Raw genomic sequence first — 22,500 nt, forward strand, 5'->3', positions numbered from 1 at the left:
CCAGCCTGGTCTACCAAAGTGAGATCCAGGACAGCCAAGGCTACACAGAGAAACCCTGCCTCGAAAAACCAAAAAAAAAAAAAAAAAAAAAAAAACCACAAGGCAGAGGCAGGTCTAGTCTACAGAGTGAGTTCCAGGACAGTTGGGGCTACCCAGAGAAACTCTGTCTTGAAAAACAAAACAACAAAAAACTGTCAACCTACTGGGCATTTTGGTGATTTTACATGGCTGGTCTTTGAGTACCACAAAGCCATTTTATGTAATGCTGAACACTGTGTTAGGAAGTGGCTGAGGCTCCTGTATCTCCTGTCTTAAAGTCCACATCATCTTCCATTTAAGAGGCTCAATTCCAACTAAATGAAGTTGAAATTCCTGATTTGGGCTTGCAGCATTAGGAATGTTGCGAACCACTGATCTAAAGAGTGAACCTCAAGTGAAAATAAACCAGAAATACAACAAAAGCCATGTTGCTACCCATTCCTGCCCTTACCATCCAGGTTTATTCTGGAGCTAATAAATCTGTTGTTGGTTTTCTGTTTGTTTGTTTGTTGTTTGTCATATATATTTTCATGGTGTGGTACCTGATGTTATGACAGCAGATCCTCTTCAGAGTAAAACCAGTCATACTGTGTGTTTACTTTGTTTCATTACTAAAGGGCTTGTGCTTGTGACCACAAGCTTTGTAAAGCTTCCTCCTCCAAGCATCCTGGCTCCTACTTTGTCACCCTCCCAGGAACTACCACTACCTTCTACCCCTGACTATCCACCTTGCAACCTCATCTTCCCTAACTGTGTTAGTGACTCCATAGTCTAACTCCTTCCTTCACAGCCTCCTTCCTCACCTCTGCTGTCTGAGGGTGTCCTTCCCCTGTCTCAGTAAACATGCCCAAAGCAGGGCACATTTATATTGTTGGGCCTGGTTGACCTGGGCCTTCCTGGACCCAAGGAATTAACCTTTCTCTTATAGTCTCAGGACCTGCTTCCCAGGAACACTTCTGTATCCTGCTTAGGCAGACATACTCCACCTTACACTGGTCACAGCTCCAGCGTTCTGACCATCCTTGCCACACTCTTATTCTCTCTCCCCTGATCACAAGTGGGATCTTAGAAAATACTTGCTAGTGCCTCACCTCTTCCATATCCTGTAGCTTTGAGTGGTTCCCTGTGTTTTTACCATTCTCGTGTAGAGTGCAGATAGATTCTATAGCTTTACTTCAGCCCTTTACTCCTGGGGCACAAATTTCTCTCCTCCCCAGAGAATGTCCCAGATGGCATCTCACTTGTCTATCCAGCATTGCTTCTGAAAAAGTTAAAAACATCCCAGACCCTGTGACCTTAAGCAGTTATGACCCTAAGGAACATTCTTGTTAGCCAAGAGATAGGCAACTCAAGGTAACTCAAGCTGACAAAGCAGCTTTTAGGGGCAACTTGGGGTCAGATTTCAGGCCCTTCATGGTACCATGCTATGCTGAGCTTATAACCTTGTATCATCAGAGCTTTCCCACTAAGACGGAGAACGGAGAATGTATTGCCCCAATCGAGAACTCACTGATGAGCCTGGTACTAACACTCTTAGCCTGTGGGTGGAAATCTGGAAAGGTTACCTTGTGAAGTGTCTCTCTTTTTGTCCCTTATACCTAGCACTTGTCTCTGCATCGAAATGCCTAAAGTCTGCAGGGTTGAGACATCCCTCTGATATGCTCAGAGCTACACTTCTTCCCCGGCTGCTGTGACAACTTGTTGGCCCCACCATGTCCAGGCTCCAGACTGAGGAGCAGGCAGTGGATTCCGAGGGAGACTCATCCCTACACAGGAGAAATGAGGAGGGGACACAGAGCTCCCACCGCATGCTGGGCTTCAGTGATGCACTGCTATCCATCATCGCCACTGTCATGGTCAGTGTGGGGCCCACCTCAAGCCTACCACTCATTTCTGTAGCAGCCTCAGATGCCCAAACCCTTCATTCAGGCAGAGGCTGCCCAGCAATGGTCAAGAGCCCACATACCTTGTGCTTCTGAGGAGCCCCAGCCCAAGAAGTATCTCTTGGTTATTTTTATCTTTGTTCCTTTAGATCCTGCCTGTGACCCACACAGAGATCTCACCAGAACAGGTAACAGGAACAGTCTGGTTTGTTCAGTGGACCAGTAAGAAAACCCGACTTGGACTTGGGGAGCCAACCCCCAAATCTGTAGGCAGCAGAGCCCAAGGCAGGAAATTTAGTGAGTGGGCAGGACATCTGTACTTCCTCAGAGAAGGATATGTATTCAGAGTGGAGGGGCAGGGCTCAAGCACAGGCTCTGGCAAAGGAGGTTTTATTTCTAGCTAGGCAGACAGGCACTGATATCCTCTACTGAGAAGAGGAGGAACAATGCCCACCCCAGACTTATACCAAGCCATTCTATATGGTTAACAAAGAGCTTTTCTAAAAGAATTTTTGTTTATATCCAACTCTATGGGCCTTTTTTTTTTTTTCTTTATGTGAAATAACGTTGAGACTTGGGACACTGAGGTGCCTTCCTTGGTTTCATTCCATGTGATTTGCCATACAAGACTCATGAGTACTATGCATCCTGAGGGAGGCAGGCTGCAGCTCTATCCAGCCAGCCCCCACAACAGTGAGGTCTGGCTCTACCATACCTGCAAGCTGATGTAAATCTTTGGGGAGGTCCCGAACTGCTGAGGTTTTTCTTCTAAAGTATGGTCACAGTACTACTGTAGTGTGGGGTAAGTTTGGTAGAAGTGAGATTAGACTTAGAGCAGACATAGACTATGTTGTGCACTTTGAGACTGGGGACCTTCCTAAATGCCTCACTGTGCTATAGGGTGAGTGTTGCCATTGAAATGACCACTGTTGGATCGTGTGTTACTTTGTTCTAATAGCAGTGTTCTTTTCATACAGCAGTTTGACAAAAGTATACAGAAACTCCTAGCAACTAGGATCGCTGTCTACCTCATGACATTTCTAATCGTTACTGTGGCCTGGACAGCACATACCAGGTAGGGAATTAGACCTTTAACACAGATCCTCATTGTCATGATTTACTCAGGGTAGGCAAAAGAATGGACTGTTACAGTACTACAGAGATGTATTGTTCTTGGTATCTGTGGGCCTCTTGGTTCACATGTTGTGTCCCAGGGGAGCTGCCTCTTCCCACCTTGGCCTCTGGTTCTCACTCTGAGACTTACACTCAGGACAGTACAACATGGTCAAGACTGTTCCAAAGAAGACCTGGCTCTACAACACTACCCTCCCCCTTTTCCTGTCTTTTAGGAGAGGCAGGAAAATATTCACCTGCTAGACTCACTGGAAGACCAGAATAGAACATAGCAGAGAAGAGACAAGCTTAATGGCTATGTCATAAGGGTTTATGGTTATGAACCCTTCCCTGTATAGAAGCTGAGCCTACAGATTACATTCTGATGTCTGAGTTGTGTCCTAGGAAAGAATAAGGCTCTTTAGGATCCCAGGACACAGGGCTCCATAGCTGCATTAGCCCCTGACCACTGAATGCCAGACAGGCAAGGGGACAGAAGGCTTCTATAGGAAGAGCTGGGCATGTGGGTGTTATACTCCTGGCTGCAGATTAGCATGTCCAAAGGAAATATTCTTCAAAGAATGTTCAAGATACAGAAAAACTTGCAAATTCTGGTAAACATTTTTTTTTCTAGTAAACATTTTATGACCTACTTCACTTCTCCTTCCCCTCCCTTCCTCCCCCCCCTTCCGTGTGTGTGTGTGTGTGTGTGTGTGTGTGTGTGTGTGTGTGTAGGGAAGGGGAAGAAATATCTATGTAGTAGGCCAGATTGGCCTTGAACTCAGAAATCCTGCCTTTGCTGCCTTAAGTGCTGGGATTAAAGGCATGCGTTCCGCTCACTGCTATTTAAAAATGCAGCATGTGTTTCATGTTACACACTTGTTCTCAGCAAGATGATGGTGATAGATGTTTCAAATCCAGGCTTATCCCTTTGGTCTCCCTGTAGCTGTAGCCAACCTTCCCTATACTAGCTTCATGGTTCTTTCACCAGGGCCACACCCTCTGTGGAACACATGGACAGTCAGGTTCTCAGGCTCGGGGGCTGTGAAGAAAGAACTTCATAGAGCTATTCTGTGGCTTGCTTTGAGTGCTCTCTTATACACATGAGCTTAGAACTAGCAGGTAGCCAGCTGCCTCTAGGGTTGAAGTCCCTTCGGTTTGGCTTATTAAGGAAGACTTAAACCCAAATGAGCCTGTGTCACTGCCATGAGCTTCCTAGAGAGGGCATGGCAGTTCAGCTGAGTCCGGTCCAGAAAGAAGGCCTTGGTGTTGGATGGGTGACATCTGAATTATGGTCAGGTACTGTTGGGGGCAACCCTATTGTAGGACCCAGGCATGGTAGGCTTTAGGATCCTTGGTGGCCTATGCTTGTGGAGCAAGGATAGTGCTCCAATTTGTTTTCTGTTTATATTGTAGTATCTCCATACAAAACTACCTCTGTTAAATAACAAATTCTAACAGGTGCAGTATATGAGATCTTTGGGGGGGAGGGGGAATAAGAAAAGAGCACTTCCTTTCTTTAAACTGTATTTTAGACATAATGTCTAAAGACAGTATATTGCATGATAGAGCAATATACATCCCCAGAGGCTTATTTCCAGAAAGTATGGCTGGACAAAACTCATGGGACAGGAGACTCACAGCCACACTCCTAGTCCTGCCTTTAGCAGGAACTCCCTGGACAGTTAAAACTCCCCTACCTCAAGGCTTTCTATAAAAAGATTACCCATAAAAGCCACCAGCTGTACAGGTAGTTTCTTCAGATTGTTTCTGCAAGGAAGAATGTGTGGGAAAGGTATGTGCTTCACATATAAAGTGTGCTTGATTCAAGTTTTCTGGCTTTGATAGATTAGGTAGTATTTACATCTTTACAAATCACATGTTATTTTGTGCATGTGTGGATAAATGCATGTGAGTATGCGCCAGCATCAGGATAACTTGTAGAATTTAGTTCTTTACCCCATTCATGTGGGTTTGGGCAACAAAGCCAATACCCTGGCTTGATAGCACCTTAGCCTACTAAGTCACATCAATCCCACTAAGTTGTGGGATCAAAAGTGACATCTTCAATGATATTTTAACTAGAAAATACTGTGGGAGATGCATCTTAATTTTAATATTATGGAGCCATATTTGAATGATGGCCCATCTTTTCTTTCTCCTAACTTTAGATTGTTCCAGGTTGTTGGAAAAATAGATGATACACTTGCCTTGCTCAACCTGGTGAGTTACTGTTGTTTTGAAAAATGAGCTTAGTTATGACTTAGCCCTCCCACAGCCTGGACTTTTCTATTCCTAGAAGCTCCTCAGATGGCTCATGGGATCTGTCTGTCCAGGACAGGGGCATAGGCTTTTTGGGTCTAGCCCTAAAACTCTATAGATATATTTCTGCCTTCCTGGAGTGCCCCCGTGTTCCTTGCCAGGCCTTCTGGTGACTGTGACCTCCCTCCTTTCCCTTTATTACAGGCCTGTATGATGACTATCACCCTCCTGCCCTACACAGTGAGTAACAGTCATCACCCTGCACTCCTCACTGAGCACATCTGTGTGTGACAGTCCTCAGAAATGTAGCCCTGGGTACAAGACCTGGACTGCAAACTAGAGGAGAGACTGCATGGGAACTAGTAGTTGGGGCTGAGTAGAGGAGAGAGCTTAGAGCTGCTGGAGGCATAGGCCATGAGAGTGCCTCTGAGGCTCTTTGCTCCTGCCTGCTTCTCCCCATAACTCCTATTAGCACATCAACAAGCACTTAAAATTCTAATATAGTCTGAAGTTGGACCAAGTATACAGGTCTATAATGCAGAGAATTCAAATCTAGGGGATTTTACATAAGATTAATAATGACACAGGCTTTATTCTGAAGCAGTGGGTGGAAGTGCTCTGTTGGAGGACTGAATATACCTAGCCCCAGCCCCATACCATTGTCCCTACACTGGGACAGTTTTCTGCTCAGTGCCCAGTACAGAGAGAGGGAAGCTCATTATATCCATCTCAGAGCCTAGCTCTGATGGTCCTTTGGGGGGTTTGTGGGGATTCTTTTGACAGTTTTCACTAATGGTAACATTCCCTGATGTGCCCCTGGGCATCTTCCTGTTCTGCATGTGTGTGATTGCCATTGGATCTGTGCAGGTAGGAACACAGGGTATGTATATGTGTTTGCCTTGAGGTGGGCAGGCCAAGTGCCAGTATCCTGATTTACACCCCAGGTAGTCCAGGTCTTTACCCAGGGCCTTACAGTCATAGAATAGAATGAGTTTCAACTCTCTTCTCCTCCCCAGAGTCTCAGAACATCCCAGGGTAGGAGGCTATCTAGGGGAACACTCTTGCTCCTGACCCCTAGAAATGTGTATGTTAGTTCAAGGGTTAGCTGGCTGTGGCACTCCCTCTACTTGTTGATGGTGCTCTATAGCCTGTTTTGTTTGTTTTACCACAGGCAATGATTGTGGGCTATGCCTTCCACTTCCCACATCTGCTGAATCCACAAATCCAGTGCTCTACACATAGGGATCTATCCCGGCGGCATATCCTGCACCTGGTCCTCCGTGGCCCAGCACTGTGTTTTGTTGCAGCTGTCTTTTCCCTCTTCTTCTTCCCCTTGGTGAGTGCTGGGACTCTCAGAGGAAGTCTTATCCCAGTTGAAAAGAACCTAGCTAGGCAAAGAAAGAACAGGCAATGCTAAAACAGTCTTTTCAAAGCAGGTAGTAGAAGCTGGCTTGAGCAGAGTCAACTTAAATACATGAAGGTACACTGAAGTTTTAATCAAAGCATCCTCATAGTGGAAGATAACAAATGCTAGTTATTTTAAATGTTTGCTATCAGGCTGGTGAGATGGTCAGTTGGCATAGGTACTTGCCACCAAACCTAATGACCTGAGTTTGGTTTCTGGAACGTACATGGTAAAAGGAGAGAACTGATTCTTGAAAGTTGCCCTCTGACCATCACATGCACACTGTAGAAATGAGCAGCTGTACACATGCACACAAACAAAAATTATATGTAATTAAAATTAAATATGTAAAAATTAATAAATGTTTGGTAAGCATTTCAAGAACACTCAGGGTTTTAAGCAGACTGATGAAGGCCAGTGACTGCTGCTACAAATGCAAGCTTAAAGCCCTATCAGGATATCTCTTTCTTTTGAAGAGATAACATACCAGCTGGGTGAGTAGGACCCAGGGAACCCAGAGACTTTATAACCTAAAAGCAGAGCAGAATGCGGAATGGGAAGCAGGTAGGCAAGCAGACTGTGAGCAGGGAAGCCACAGGTGAAGTGTCTTCTCAAGTGCCTTCCTAGCCATCTTAGTTGGAATGGTTACCTTTTGTTGTTGTGCTGTTACTATTCATTATGTACTCATTAGGAGCACATGACTGGTGTGTATTTGTCCCTCATGACAGTCCTTTTTGGGATTGTGCCTTTACACACAGTTCATTTCCATAAAAGACAGTTGTTTGGTTTTTTCCTCTGTTACTTCTGTTGCCCCTCCATCGGGTGCAGAAGAGTGGGACCAGACTTTAGGTGTAAGCAGTCCCCATCCCCAGGGAAACACTCTGACCTATTATTTCTTTCTGCAGTCATACCTGCTGATGGTGACTGTCATCTTCCTCCCTCACATCAGCAAGGCTACCACCTGGTGCAAAGACAAGCTTATAGGTAGGTGACCTTGCACAGCACTGCAATAAGCATGTTGGAAGGTTCTACCAGATTTCAGGCTACTCCCAAGGACCGCTGAGTGGGAACAAGGCATCAGTGCATGATGGCTCAGGGCTTGCCCTCCTGGGTTCAGCCCATATCTGGTGGTTTGTTTGCAGGATCCTGGCTACTTCCTACTCCTTAAGCGTCTCTGCATCACTTCCCCTCCTGGCCTGTATATTTCTGGCTCCTTGGCAAAGAGGCCAGTGGTAGCCACACTGGTCTGATAGTCCCTCAGCAAGGCTAGTTTCTTCTCCTGGCATATCCACAGGCCACAGGGAGTCTCCAGCTCACAACATGGAGCCCTTCAGTGTTGACCTGCATGCGCCCCTCAGCAAAGAGCGGGTGGAAGCTTTCAGCGACGGTGTCTATGCCATCGTGGCCACACTCCTCATCCTGGACATCTGGTGAGGACCCCAGTTTGCTGCTTTGACCCATCTTCTAGGTGGTAGTATGTCTGAGAATGTCTTGTTCTTAGGAACTCCAGAAAGACTTTGTCAGTACCAATCTTCCCTTAGGTGCCTGCAGATTTATGCAGGTCCCCTCTTCCCTAAAGGTCTCCCATTGCAGTTGCTCTCAGCCTGAAAGTACAGGTGCTAGGGAGAGTGACTTCTGCAAGGTTACCTTGTGTTCTCTATTCCAGAAATATTCAGGCAGCTTCCTTAGGCCTTATACCCACTGTTGGAGCTCTAGTCTGTATGTCCACTTTTATATCCAAGTCTCCCCCCACCCCACCCCCCCAGCCTTCTCTAGCCTATGGTTCCTCAAATATTCCGTTGCAGTCTTATTTTATTAAACATGTCACAAATCTGATTTTAGATTTTGCACCTGACACTACACTTTTCCTGATACTTTTGAATAACCTTTTCTACTATAATTCGTAAATTCTTATTGGCTAAAAGTAAATATTCATTAGTATCTGATTTCTTGAGGCCTTAGATTTAAGGAGCATTGCAGAGCAACCTGCTGTTGCTTCCATTCTGCAGTCAAGGCTGAAGGACTCAGCCAAGAGGCTATGGTTATGGCAGGAATTCTAGCCAATAGAAGGCTACTACTACCTTCTCCCTGAAGTCTAACCTCGAGTGACAGCCCTCAGGCTCTTTCCTGCCCTTACACTATGATTGGGAGGAAGTAGTTGGCACTTGGGTGTCCCATCATTCATGTCCAGATGATGGGTTCCCATCTGTTGACTCTGTGTTAGAACACAGCCTGCAAGATTTAGGATAGCTGTGGAGAATCTCTCCTATAGGTGTCCTACCCTCAACAATCAACCAGGGCTGTCTGTCATTTCTGGCTGTCAGATAGGGCCACCAGTTGGAAGAGAATATATAGGACTGGTTAAATTAGCATTGTGAGGAAAGAACAGTAACTGTTTAGTATGCTAAATATATGTAAGTAGCACATAGGGAACATTTTTGTGTTCTGAAGATCACACATCATTAATCTCAAATTCACTTTATGATGCTTGGTCTACCCTTCTGGTCCTGTCATCTCTGGGAGGTTGTTACAAATGCCATCTGTTCATACTTCCCAGTGAGGACAATGTTCCGGACCCCAAGGATGTGCAAGAGAAATTCAGTGGCAGCCTTGTGGCTGCCCTGGGTGCATATGGGCCACAATTCTTGGCATACTTCGGCTCCTTCGCCACAGTGGGTCTGCTCTGGTTTGCCCACCATTCACTCTTCCTGCATGTTCGGAAGGCTACACAGACCATGGGGTTACTCAACATACTATCGCTGGCCTTTGTGGGTGGCCTTCCTCTGGCCTACCAGCAGACCTCGGCTTTTGCCCGGCAACCCCATGATGAACTTGAGCGTGTGCGTGTCAGCTGTGCCATCATCTTCTTTGCCAGCATCTTCCAGTTTGCCATCTGGACTACAGCCCTGCTGCATCAGACAGAAACACTGCAGCCAGCTGTGCAATTTGGTGGGCAGGAGCATGCTTTCATGTTTGCCAAGCTTGCACTGTATCCCTGTGCCAGCCTGCTGGCCTTTGCTGCCACCTGCCTACTGAGTCGTTTCAGCACAGCCATCTTCCATCTCATGCAGATTTCAGTGCCCTTTGCGTTCCTGTTGCTCCGTCTCCTTGTACGCCTTGCCCTGGCAGGCCTTCAAGTCCTATGGGGCCTCTGGCCACAGCATCCCCAACAAGACCAGAGTGAACCTGAGACACAGTCCCAGCTCTTGCCTGGCCCCTGCTAATGCCAAGAAAGCCACTCCTGCCTATCCTAGGCATATTGTAAGGGGTCCTATGGAGATGTCTTAGTCCAAGTTTATTGTGACACTGGGGCTGTGGATATATTGGCCTGGGTATTGTTTACATTGTGAAATATCAAGATCTATTTCAAGAGTATGAACATTGTTCACACTTTGCAGTGAGGGGTTTAATCGGAACAGAATTTATTGTTTTTACCCATTTACTTTCCTCCCTTGCCCACAGTATTGCCAGGGGAATTTATCTGTCTGATTAACCTGAACAAGCCACTTTGAGCTGTCACTGAGATCTTGTTTGAGGCAGCAGCATCCAGCCAGGATCAAGGGTCTATCCTATGCCTTGCTCTGACCTGCATGTGACACATAGGCTCTCGTCTAGGCTAACTCAGCCTGAGAAGCTCCTGTCTGGCTCACATCCTCAAAAGTGTAGAGCTTCCCTGGTGGGCCTGCCAGTCTGTTTGCCCATCCTGTACCACTGTTAGACAAAGACAAGAGTCAGCTATGGGACAGCAAAACCCACACTGTGTATTTGGCCCAGATATAACTTAGATCACATTCAGGTAGTGATAAATTACACACAAAGACAGGACCAGTGCACAGGACACACTCCACGTAAAGACAGTCTCACTTAAATACAGAGGACATGCTACACTGATCGTAATTTACAAACAATTCCTACAGATTGAAATAAAAATGAAAAATTACATCACAAAGAGTTTGTTTTGAACATTGAGAATGATGTAAACATGATCATCGACACTGAGCTCACACATGGCTATCTGATGCACTTGTATGCAGTTTTGGCAGAAGCGGGGGTGGGGGGGTGGGGTGGGGGGGTGGCACAATGGTCCTATGAAGCTGCCAGGCAGGGAGACACCCTGGTCCACACACTACCCTGGTGTCACACTTCTGAAGGTGTCCACAAGCCAAGTAATGACACACAGGAGAAGGCTCTGCACTGACTGACTTTTAGGGGTGGGAGGTACTCATCACAGGAGACTTCCCACATAGGTCTTCCCCATCCAGGCCTGGGGCTAGACCTTTAGATGTCTTTAGCCTTTTTTTTTTTTTTTTAATGTTTTCACTTTTTGAGAGGGGCTTTAGCGCTATAACCCAGTTATGTTTTAGCCTGGGGAAATGAATTATAGGCATGTACCAGGCTTAGCTAGGCAGCTCATTTTTGGACAGAATCTTCCTAGGGTCTTAAGTGTGACAATGAATTCTTGGGTGCATGGAAGAGACCACTTTTCTCTCGTTCTGTGAACCTGGTGCCTCCAGCAAGGCCTGGCCATCAGAGCTGCTTCCATTTGTGTAGGAGCCAGGGTAGAAGCTCTACAGCTACAAGGAAGGGCTGTAGGCAGGCAAACACCATGGATATAAAGTGCTATAAGTTGAGTCTAAGGGAGTTCAAGCCACTCCACAACAGATGTTATTTACACACTCCTCAACCAGGTACTACCTGGCCCTGTTCTGAACCCTTCTAGGCACTAGGTGCCCACTCTGGAGTTGAAGAGGGACACTAAGGGCCTAGCACACATTCCAGCTATGACGTGTGAGTGATCGCTAAACTCACTTAGCCTAAGGGTAGACAAAGATTCCCATCCCTAAGTACAACTTTGTCAGTCCATGGCTGGATAAGACCTTGTAACTAATATCTTAAGCCCAAACTGACATCTAGTGATAAGTCCAGGGGACTTGAGAATGCCACACCCACCCAGTCAATACAGGAGAACAGGCAGCTTTCTGGATCTGTTAGGCCAGGGCCCAACATGGTTAGCTGCTTTGAAAGAACAAATGAAATCAGAGGACCCACCTGGATGGCCTGCATCCAGACGTATTGGGTCTAAGAGGGTTTTAAGAGAGGTTTCAAAGGAAGGAATGTGGCTAACAGGACCAGCTCCGTTTTTCCTGTAAGAACTAGTGTTGTGCAGAAGACAAGCTAGCCAGAGCCTCATGCCCAGCCATAGACATTGGTACTATGTATGGCAGCGTGAGTAATGACTATTAACCTACCCACTCCTAAGTTTGCACATGACATTGGGATGGAAACATCCCAAGACCCATGAAGATTCTATGGTCAGTGCTACAGCTAAGTCCATCTGTTGGCCAGCCAGTGTGTGACCAACCAAAGATGAAAAAGGCTGGGTGGTTGAGACCTCTCATCTTGGCTCCTCTATAAAGGATTGCCCTCAGGAGCAGGCAAGGTGTCCACTCGCGTATCCCTGATGGCGCCAGCCTTCCTGGGCTTCTGCTTAGCCTTCCTCAGCATGTGAACCTGTTCAAAGGTAGGGATTGAGGGTCAGAGGGCTAGAGTGACATTTCAAGAGATAGATCTGAGACCTCTGGGCCAGTGAATACTAATTGGTTCCACTCCACAAAAGAGGAAGACCTAGAAAAGCTGTCTAGTAGCTGCTGCCTGCAGCCTATTGAATATCATCTTTAGTTCTTACCTCCTCTCTGAGGCTCTCACCAGGGACACCATGACACCCGGAGTCTCAGAAAGTCAAGGCTTAGTTAGACCCACCTGGCCTCAGCTGCTATACAGCATCAGCCTGCCTGGCCCTGCCCCTGACCCATTTTTACCTCTGCTCACAGCCTTGCCAATATACCTTAGGTGCAGTAGCAGAGATGATCATGTGACCTGGGGCCTGAACCCAGGGCTCACCATCCACCTGCACTGGAGTAGCCTTGAGGAGGGTGACACGGAAGTAGGAGCCTTGGGCAATGCGGATTCCAGAGCGCAGCCCACCTTGTACCTGGCCCTGAGTAAGACAAAAGCAGAGCTGGCTAGTAGGACCCAAGGGGTACCATAGGGCCTACCCACCAGCCTGCGGCTGCTCACCATGTGCACGACACCCGTCACACCCACCACCTCCAACAGCCCGTCGTCTATGCGTGGCTTCTCAAACCTTGAGTCGTTGTCAGAGCCCCACAAGTCGGCCCCTGAGCCCCAGCTGCCCCCAAAAGATGAAAATACAAAGTTAGGTACAGGCCAGACACAGACCTAGCACCTAGCCCAAACTGCAGAGTTTCATAGCCCAGCCCCAGCACCTGGGGATGTTAATGAAGATGAGACCCTCAATGCTGGGTAGCTCCACCTCCTGCTGCTCCACCTGCAGCCGGATCTCCTTGTGTAGGCTTCGAGAGTGGCTGATCTTCTGTAGCCCAACCCGCACATACACGCCCTTGTTGTGGAACCTGCCGCAGGAAGGTAGGCGTTCCAAATGACCAGGTAAAAGCTGCTGGCTGCTATAAGTGACCTGGCCCCCCAGCCTTGCCTTGCTGTTACCTGCTTGTGAATTTGCCAGGCTCCTCTTCACGTGCCTGGTGGAAGTCCAGGCTGAGCTCCGCATCAATACCAATGCCACAGTAGTTATTCATCTGAACAATCTGGAGACAGGGCATAACCAGGATGCTGGCCAGCCACCCCTAAGTGTCCAAAACTGTGCCAGACATCTCTATCTATTGTCACCAGTGCCTTTTCCTAGGAACCTCTCTGCTTAAATGCCACAGCATGCCCACAGAAGGCACAACCCTACAATCCCACAACCCCACAGGCTTCAGTCAACAAGTTCCTGCTCTGCCTTAGGGGTAACTGGGAGGAAAGTTGCACATCAGCAAAGGGGGAGCCATATGTAAGATTCTAGCTGGTGCCACACTGGTACCTTGGGGGGCTCTGTTTCTACCACATTGTTCTCTGTACTATCAATTTCATGAGCATCCAGCAGGATTGTCCATCGATCCATGAGCACAGCATCAGCCTCATCCACAGACACCAGCACAGAAAATGGGTCCTCACCACTATAGCCGGCCCCCCAACGAAGGACCCGGCCAAGGTCATTCCCTGGGAAAGAGGAAAGCAAGCACAATCCATAAACCACCAAAAATCTCTAATAAAACGCACAGTAGGACTGCCCTGAGAACCCATCCTTCAAGTTGATGACTAAGCCCACCTGTACCCAGGGGCAAGATGGCCACAGCTGGCTCTGGACAGGCCAGATGGCGCCTCGTCTCCTCCAGGGCAGCGAGCACCCAGCCAACGGTGCCATCTCCACCACACACCAGTACCCGAAAACAGGGCACCTGGGAGAAAAGGTGGAACCTGTGTGGGAGACAGTATTCTGCCACTACCTCCTGGCTGCCCAGGCCAGAACTTGGATACTCATTCTTGCCCTGGGCAGCCCTTTCCTTTTCAGATGTCCATCTCTGACCACATAGAGGACTTAATGATTCCAGCAGTCCCATTTAGAATTTCTACTAGCTAGAGAAAGGTGGCTCACCCAGGAAGAGGGCCCCCGTTGGTTAGCTCAAAGACCTGGTGCGGATTCAGCAGCTTCCGGAAACTGCAGAGCAGTTCTCGTCCCTTGAGACCCCCACTCTTGGGGTTCACAAACACGAGGAGAGGGCAGCAGTCAGGAGGCAGCTTCGTGTGCTGAGAGGTGGAGGACTGAATTATGTTGAGGTCCCACACTGGAACTGCTAAGCAGTATCCAGCCTCAGATTCCAAGCCTGCTGAGCCAGAGCCAGTCCCTCCTGAGGATAAGCACCTCAGGATCTCCACCTCATTACTGATCTCTCAGGATATCCTTTCTCATGAGAACACCACTGGCTACTTGGAGCTCAAGCACAAATGTCAGAGCCAGATCCACTGTGACATATGTTAAGGGACCATTCCTAGCCTTTTAGCTATGATGCCACAGGCTCATGATGGAAGACCACAGATCCTACCTGGTACCACCAGCCAGCTGGAGTAAGGCCTGGCTTTTGCAAAGCTACCAATGTACCCTTTAGAGGTCAACAGTTTCCAGGTCCCACCTGCCACATGGCAGTCAGAGGACTCAGTTACAGAGGTAATCATTGGTTATGGGAATAAAATCAGTCTCCCCATACATAACGCCAAGAGACAGTCCCTAGGAGTCTCGGCACAGTGGGCTGGTTGAAGTCCCTACAATGGTGTTGAGTAACAGGAGACACATAAGTCAGGCACAGACACAGGGTGAACAGCAGCACAGGGTGAACACCTGCACTGCGGTGAGGATATACTTGGGATAGGGTACCCACTGGACAGGCAGAGCTGCTGGTACTCAACCCTCATTTGCTCCAAGGCAGGCAGCTGACAGGTTTTATGCCTAACTCTGCCACCAAGGACAATGCATGGTTAAACATACAGGGAGCCCTGGCTTATATCCTCAGGCATTGAGAACAGCTACTTCCAGGGCAGGACCAGTGGGTAGGGGAAAGGGGGAACCTGTAGTTACTGCCTAATCCAGACTCATTTCACTTAAATTCTGTTCCTCCTAAACTTGAGCCTGAAGTCAAGATCAGGGTTCAGGTCACACGCATGCCTTGGATACCTGTGGGGACTTTGTGGAGCCCAGGCATATGAATTCTCTGTCCTCTGCTGCCCTCTGCAGCTCTTCCCAGCCACTGCCAGATTCTAAGAGTGGTATCTCAAGTCAGGGAGCTCCACCTACTGGCCAAAAATAATCCTAGGTACATGGCTACCTGTGTAAGGGTTGGGGCCTAGCCTGGCAGGATGTTAATACATGGTCACAACACACTTTGGACTTAAGTGGGGTGGGTATCTTGTGGTGATCTCAATAGGTTAGAAATTCACGGTTCATAATATGAAACCAGCCTTGGTCCCAATCATCATGTCAGAACCATGGACAAACACTGACTCTCTGATCTCTGACTATGATGTAAATTGGTCTGTCTGGTCCATTTAGGGCTGTTGTAAGCCGAGGTGGCACATACCAGCCATCTGGCAATGAGGACATGGTCCTGGGGCATGAAGCTGGCCTCAGAGTCCTAACTACTCACCAGCACTTCTGGAAGCACTAATGCAGTCAGTGGCCGGCCATGCACTGCGGTGTCCCTGGCCAGCATGTATAGCCGCTCAGCCTCTGCGAAGCAGGTGACGTCCAGAATTACTGCACCTACCACAGGTGGGCCAAAGCTCAAGCGGGATGTCCTATGTACCCCACCCACAAGGTATCCAGTCAGGTGTCCTGTGTGTCCTGCCCCTAGGTCCCCAGAGAAGGGTCTGTCCTATGAAATCCACCCCCAAAATGTCACAGCCACAAAGCCTCTCCTCTGTGACATGCCAACCATGCACCTAGGTAGAACCTCGGCTCTCACCACAGCCAGCTCATGTTAGCTGACTACAGGTGGCATCCAGAGTAAGGGGCCACCCTTCCAGCAAAGTATTCCTACAGAAGACAGGCTGAACTCAGGGTCCAATGAGGCTAGTCTCCCTGACCAGCCATATTCACACCCAAATCTAATACCATGAGCACTGCATGGTCTCTGAGTGTCCTGGGTTCACATGTCAAGAAGGCTGACAGTTCTGAAATCCCCCTGCCCAATAAAAGATGCAGGCCCACAGAAAGGACAAAGACTGGGGAAAAGCTAATCTCAGCCACACTGATTAACAAAAGCAACGGATGTGAACCAAGAAACAGAACTAAGGGATGACTCCAGGCACATGGATCTAGAGAAGGAAGCAAAGGGCAGGCTCTTCTATCCCACTCCAAGAGCATCCACCAGGTATCAGCTCACCTTGTAAGGAGTAGACGTGACTCACAGACACCACAGCAGCTGCATAGACAGGTTGCAGTCAGAATAGCATCCTGAAGCCCAGACCTGACCTCCCAATCTGGGGTCAGCCTCCCTCCTAAGGGCATCCAGAGCACAGCCCACCCAAGCAAGCCCTGTCCCATCCTTAGGGGTCAGCCTCCTGGGAACTGTCTACACCCTGTTACCAAACAAGGTCCCTGACTCCTGAATGTACAAGGATTTCCCCAGAAGCATAGACTAGATAGTTTAGGAAACAAGAGGAGGAAAACAGAAGCCCCACAGTGAAAGCGGTGTTGGCTGGCCTGGAGTGGGAACTGAGCTCGGGCTTCAGATGGTGCATGAGGAGGCAACAGAACTTAGGCTTGGCACCACAGTCCCACTGGTCAGTCAGGACCCTTTCCCAGCCAGAGCCCTGGATAGCCCAAGGTCACACCTTTGGTGGCCATGGCCTCATGCAGCAGGTTGCTGTAATCCTGGGGGGACAAGCCAGGTGGCAGGCCACCCACGAACAGGGAGACACGTGGGGCCATGGCCCTGGTCTCAGCCACGTAGAACCGCGTCTGGCTCACCTGGCGCACAGAAGTCTGCGGGAAGAACAGGAATGGGGAGTGCTGACCAGCAGTGCCAGCAGCGCTCCTCCAAATCCCCACTTAGCTCTTCAGGGAACTAACTTGGATACTCTTGAGACTCAAGGCCTCCCAGCTAGAAACAGGTGAAAATGTTACAGAAGGTATAACCAGCCAAGGACATCAGCTGCTGGTTGGGGAGGATATGGTGTCTGAGCAGAGATGCCTGTCTGGAGAGTGGACAGCCTTGATGCCATTCTTCTACAGGCATGGCTAAGGGCTGGCAGTCCCCTGGGAGTGTTGTCTACACCCACTGACCTGTCGGATGTCCCGGAGTCGGTCTAGCAGAGGTTCTTCATCTGCCAGCACGGTCCGTTGGACTGTAGGATTGAAGGACACAGCATGTCAGCACTAGGACCGTCCCTTCCACAAATAGCTGCTCTAAGTCTCTGGGGCACGTGGGGATGCAGGTGAATCTAGGTGGGGCTGTTCAGAAGGGTGTGGTCTAGCCCCTGTGTCCTGGTAGGCCTACTAGAGTGGCAGGCCCAAGCCTACTATACAAAAGGACCTGAGAAATGCAGTCCACTTACCTTGTCTGCTGCTCATGAGCACCTCAATCAGCTGGAATCTCTCCTGATCCTTAACCTATACAGCATGGGTGATATATTAGGCCTAGGACAGAACCCTCCCTTATATCCACATGACATACAGAGGGATAGTAGCTTGGCCCATTGGGTAGGTGACCCTAAAGTTGGGTGGGAATGGACAGGATACATACCTGTTGTCCAAACAGTGGGAGAACCTCTTGAACCACAGACCGTGCTGTACTCTGGGAGTTCACACGGATGGACACGTAGGCCACACCTACCCTGCGGGGATCAGGCTCAAAGTCCAGGTTCTAGGTCCTCACTCTACCCTTCCCTCAACAGATCCTGTTCTTTGAGTCTTACTTGAGCCAGCCAGGGTAGATCTTCAGGATCTCTTGGGTACGAGGCAGAGACCTGATGACCCAGGCCTCAGGCACGGAATCCCGGGGACAAGAGCCTTTACTAGTCTCCTCCTCAGTGGTCCCAGCCTTCCCCAGAGCCTGGGCACTGCCAGACAGGGGCAGTGCCTGCAGCTGGAAGTCCTTAGGGTCCTCGCTGATATAGTAGGCCCGAAGTGCTGCCTCCTGTAGAGGGTAAAGACGCATATGGAAAGCCAGGTGAATAGGGGACTTGTTATGGAGAGCCAGGTTAAGGGAACAGGTGAAGGAGGCAGGTAGGTATAGAGAAGCCAGCTGAGAAAGGGGACCAGATGTGAAGGGAGGGTAAGCAGAGGGCTCCAGTTATGGTAGTGTGTACCATACCTCCGTGTATAAGTTTACTCTTACCATCACTTCCTCATTCCGAGCCAGGCGGGAAACCGTAACCAGACGAAACTGATTTTTCCTCATGGAGTCGTTGCCATCAAAGATCTTCAGGGTCTGTTTGGCTAGGCAAGAGGGGAGCAGTTAAGAACCTTGGGGGGGTCTGGAACTAGGTGGGACAGAGTGACAGCTAAGTAGGACACTTACTGGACTCTGTAGCTGTCAGCATCTCTCTGCCTGTGCCTATAGCAGCACTCCCGTCTACACCATCATCCCCATCACCTGCAGGACAGACAAAGCCCTTATACTCACTGCCTGGCCCAGCCAGGGTATACCCCAGCCCCATCTCTGCCTCACCAAGCTCCAGGACCATGGTCTCAGGGATTCGGAAACAGTGCATCTTGCTGAAGTTTCGGGACAACAGGCGCACACACGAAGGAGGCAGTACCATGGAGCGTAGACGTCCAAATGTACACTCAGGCGCAAGTACTGTGGAGCACACTGAGTGAGCCTGATAGGAAAAAGGTGTAAGTCTGGTACCCTGGGCAGAAAGCTGGCCAAGCACCCACCTAGATAGTGCATGAAGCCAGAGGTGCTACGCCATAACTCAGAAAACAGTAGGATGTAGACAACTTGAAAAAGAGGAACGTTCCCCCTCTCTCACCACATACCCCGTCACAGAGCCCACCCCTACCTGATGGCTTCAACCTCTCTTATGTCCCACAGTCAAGGGCCCCATTCATCCCATTCCCATGCCCACCTGTACACCACACCACTCGCAGCGTACACCAGCCAGCACATCTGAGGAACCACAAGTCTTCCTACAGACCTCACATCGTGCACCAGAAGGCAGGTTCCCCTCCCTCCAGTGGTGGTGATACGTGTCCTGGGGATGGGGGGCGGTCAGAAGCTCAGCCAGTCTACCCCTCCTACCAAACCTACCCCAGCGCTAGTGCACTCACATAATCCTGCTGTCCATCCTGGTGGCACTGACGACAGTCGCTGCAGGCGAAGGGCACACAGTCGGGGTGAACGTGCAGCTCACACACTGGGGGGCGGGCAAGGTTAGGGGCCTCTTGCCACACCCCTGCCCTCCACACTGACCTCTTAGCTTGGGCGGGCTCCAACCCCAAACCCTGCCATCCTGAACCAGCTTCTTTTAGCCTGATTGCTTCCTGCCTGGTAGGCTCATACTGTTGGAGCCCCCAAAGTCAGCTTGAGCCTACCACCCATGCCTTTGACAAACCACAGGTAGAGGAGGGTTGGGCTACCTGGGGTAGCAGAGACCAGCTCCTTGAGAGAGGAGCTCAATTCCAAGGGGGCCAAGGGCCCAATGGTACCTTCACAGCGGAATGCGGGTACCTCCAGGCTCTTGCGGCAGACCACACAGAACTTGCGCTTGTAGAGACCAAGGGAACCAAAGCAGTGGGCTACAGGCACCTATAGGAACAGAACAATCCTGATTTAAGCCTGCCTGGTCCTGCACCCTTATCCTTGGTAGCCCTGTGAACTGGCCCAGCATTACCTTTTGGTAACTGCTTGGACAGAGAGAATCATCTCTCCTCTGCCTTCACCTTCACAAATCTGCAAGTCAGGTCTTGCTTGAGACTACCTATCTCAATCCAGCTATACTACCATGAGCCCTGGACTGGAGCTAGCCTGGCTGATTGTGGGACAGGCAAGCAGAGAAAAAGCTCTGTAACTTCACATCTGCAGTATCGTAAGCACAGTTTTTAAAAAAATGTTCACCTGATACCCATTCCTCCCTCCACAGGCCAGCAAGATTACCAGGCGCCTGTCTTATTAGATTCAGGAGCCTCCAACACCCCTCAGATTTGCCCTCTTGGAGGCACAGTGACTGTGAACATGTGAGAGCAAATTACCTTCCTATGAAAACAGATCATAAGGATCAGGTCCTAACTTGACTGGCCCTTAGCCCAAGACTTAAAGCACATTCAATAAGCAGAAGAGAAAAACTGCACACTAGAAGGATGGTGTGTATGTCAGGACGGAAGATGATTTCTGTTTTCTTTTTAAATAAATCCTCTGAGCGTTTTGAAATCATACTAGTATTTCTTCTCATCACAAGTAAGGCATTGAGATTGTTTTAAAAATGTATAGCCCCAACGTGTTCATGTTCATTCACAGGGGCAACCCTCTTGGCAAGCATAGCATCCTGAGACAGCAGCCAGCATCCTTGGATCCCTTTGTACTCACACCTAGTCATCAAGTATCCACCAAGCAGCAACATTAAAGGGAAAGCTGACAGTATTCAGAACACTCGTCATCCGTCAGCATCAACTTCTGCTTACTGTGGTGCCTCATCCCCTCTTCCCCACTTACTCATCTCCTCTCCTCCACCTGCTGGGAGGCAGGGCCCACCTACTAGTACAGGCAAGTACAAGTTCAGAGCAGCTGAGCTATCAGTGATCTGGCTTTGTGGATGCAGCAGATGGGAAGTGAGGCCACCATGCTCACTCACCTGTTTGAGCTGTGTCTGGCTATGCTGCTCTCACTGTTATCATTACTCACAGAAAGGAAGTCCCCCTACCTGCTAGGAGCCTCACTGCTCTCTCCAGAGCCCCGTGGAGAAAAGTCAATGGCCCAAACATGCTCCAACTCCAAGGCTCAGAGGCTTTTTACATAAACCTGTGATGTTACAACCTCTAGAGGTTTATGTGCATCTGTCAGAGGCAATCAGAGATTCCCCTGTGCTCTTTACCTATTTTCCAGTGTTAATAAAACTCGTCAGCGTCATAGCCAGAACACTGAGAGTGCATGTAGTCCAAGCAAAGTACCCAGACTCCAGGACTCCTCATTTGCCCTTCTGCAGCTACATCCTCTTCCTAACCTTGAACCTCTGATCTGCGTTCTTCTGGCTTCCTCATTCTGAGTGTTCCATAGACAAGAATGTGCTCTTCGACACTGACTTTTCTCAGGCTCTAGAAATCCACTCAAGGTGCTCAGCTCATCAATGGCTCCTTCCTTTTGACTGTGAGCAGAATTCTGCCCTTTGCTCCCTAACCATGAGGTGGCTAAACTGAATAATGCAAAGGACAGCTAGAGGTCAGCACTTAAGCCCAGGAAAGCCATATGTTCTGCCCCCACACTCACCCGGATGAGGCTCGGCGCAATGCTTGTGCACGGGGTCTTCACCTGCTTCAGGCACTTCTCATGGGACATGAAGTTGCAGACTGCAGGGAAGAGAGATGTGTCAGTCAGTCCACCTTGCTAAACACCATAACAGGGCTAAGAGTCCATCATAAAGAGGTCACTCAGCCAGAGCTGACTGGGGGAAGTTCTTGAGCTGAGCCAGTGAGCATGGTACCCATCCCTGTTTCATCCTGTGATCCTAGGCAATAACACCATCCTCAGGAGCCGGATGCCACAGTAGGACCATGGTGGGAGATGAGTGTGTTCTGCCGTCTTGGGAGTGGCCCAATCCCCTCACACTGCCTCAGCTCCCTTGTCTCTGGGGCCAACAGAGCAGACAGCTGAGTCCCCAAAGACAGGGTGCACATAAACAAAACACACCTGGTTGGGGAGGGGGGCTTGTTTCCAGACCTCAGCACAGCAGAGCTTCAGCAGTGAAACAAACTTGGAGATGTACAAGAGGGAACAGAAAGCTGTGTAACATATCAGAGGTAGGGCAGGACAAGGGAGTGAGTGAGGGGCCTGGGCTGGGCTCCACAGGTGGGATACTGATGAGAGGCTGTAGAAATGAAGGGACATGGCCACTAAGACAGCCTGAGAAGCCAGAGCCTATCCAGCTGCTGCTTCCCTCATGCTGAGACCCCAGACACCTCATTCCTAGAAAGAGACAAACGTTTTCCATAGGATGCTCTGCTTGAAGGATGCTAGGAGAAAAGCAGATGACTAAGTAATGACCTAAGAGGATTCTTCCCAGGCACTCAATTTTCTCCACCTCAGAAGGTCCTGCCAGCTGCCTTCCCTGTAGGCTGAGACCTTCTTATGTTCCTGCAGGTGGAAGGCTCCTGCTCATACCCTTGTGAGGACAGCTACAACAACGCTGCTTAGAAGGGTCTCTGTACCCTCTTCTGGGTAACAG

At 49.3% G+C, this 22,500-nt stretch overlaps 2 protein-coding genes across 7 annotated transcripts in view; one reads left to right on the forward strand and one right to left on the reverse strand.

Annotated features, from left to right (window-relative positions):
- The window catches only part of Tmem175 (transmembrane protein 175), a 16,206-nt gene extending 5,559 nt beyond the window's left edge, over nt 1–10,647 (forward strand). For 4 of the 5 annotated variants that reach the window (XM_021162196.2, XM_021162200.2, XM_021162197.2 and 1 more), the window contains 10 exons: nt 1,642–1,895; nt 2,072–2,110; nt 2,900–2,997; nt 5,207–5,258; nt 5,502–5,537; nt 6,081–6,164; nt 6,469–6,633; nt 7,608–7,686; nt 7,997–8,132; nt 9,260–10,647. In XM_021162196.2, coding sequence (XP_021017855.1) covers nt 1,752–1,895; nt 2,072–2,110; nt 2,900–2,997; nt 5,207–5,258; nt 5,502–5,537; nt 6,081–6,164; nt 6,469–6,633; nt 7,608–7,686; nt 7,997–8,132; nt 9,260–9,926 — 1,500 coding nt within the window. In that variant the 5' untranslated portion in view covers nt 1,642–1,751 and the 3' untranslated portion in view covers nt 9,927–10,647. The remainder of the gene's footprint in view (nt 1–1,641; nt 1,896–2,071; nt 2,111–2,899; nt 2,998–5,206; nt 5,259–5,501; nt 5,538–6,080; nt 6,165–6,468; nt 6,634–7,607; nt 7,687–7,996; nt 8,133–9,259) is intronic. The other variant, XM_021162201.2, reaches the window with a different exon arrangement.
- The window catches only part of Dgkq (diacylglycerol kinase theta), a 13,716-nt gene continuing 1,654 nt past the window's right edge, over nt 10,439–22,500 (reverse strand). Inside the window, exons 2-23 of one of the 2 annotated variants that reach the window (XM_029477190.1) lie at nt 21,546–21,625; nt 19,772–19,871; nt 19,394–19,433; nt 19,192–19,317; nt 18,789–18,942; nt 18,639–18,713; nt 18,456–18,556; nt 18,034–18,254; nt 17,862–17,952; nt 17,674–17,728; nt 17,402–17,463; nt 16,951–17,101; nt 16,500–16,538; nt 15,762–15,877; nt 14,219–14,370; nt 13,892–14,040; nt 13,604–13,782; nt 13,228–13,328; nt 12,990–13,136; nt 12,781–12,892; nt 12,548–12,700; nt 10,439–12,213 (exon numbers count right to left, since the gene is read on the reverse strand). In XM_029477190.1, the coding sequence (XP_029333050.1) occupies nt 12,112–12,213; nt 12,548–12,700; nt 12,781–12,892; nt 12,990–13,136; nt 13,228–13,328; nt 13,604–13,782; nt 13,892–14,040; nt 14,219–14,370; nt 15,762–15,877; nt 16,500–16,538; nt 16,951–17,101; nt 17,402–17,463; nt 17,674–17,728; nt 17,862–17,952; nt 18,034–18,254; nt 18,456–18,556; nt 18,639–18,713; nt 18,789–18,882 (2,100 nt within the window). In that variant the 5' untranslated portion in view covers nt 18,883–18,942; nt 19,192–19,317; nt 19,394–19,433; nt 19,772–19,871; nt 21,546–21,625 and the 3' untranslated portion in view covers nt 10,439–12,111. Of the gene's footprint in view, nt 12,214–12,547; nt 12,701–12,780; nt 12,893–12,989; nt 13,137–13,227; nt 13,329–13,603; nt 13,783–13,891; nt 14,041–14,218; nt 14,371–15,761; nt 15,878–16,499; nt 16,539–16,950; nt 17,102–17,401; nt 17,464–17,673; nt 17,729–17,861; nt 17,953–18,033; nt 18,255–18,455; nt 18,557–18,638; nt 18,714–18,788; nt 18,943–19,191; nt 19,318–19,393; nt 19,480–19,771; nt 19,872–21,545; nt 21,626–22,500 lie in introns of both variants that reach the window. The other variant, XM_021162189.2, reaches the window with a different exon arrangement.

Source organism: Mus caroli, chromosome 5, assembly GCF_900094665.2.
Source record: "Mus caroli chromosome 5, CAROLI_EIJ_v1.1, whole genome shotgun sequence".
NCBI classification, from domain to species: domain Eukaryota; kingdom Metazoa; phylum Chordata; class Mammalia; order Rodentia; family Muridae; genus Mus; species Mus caroli.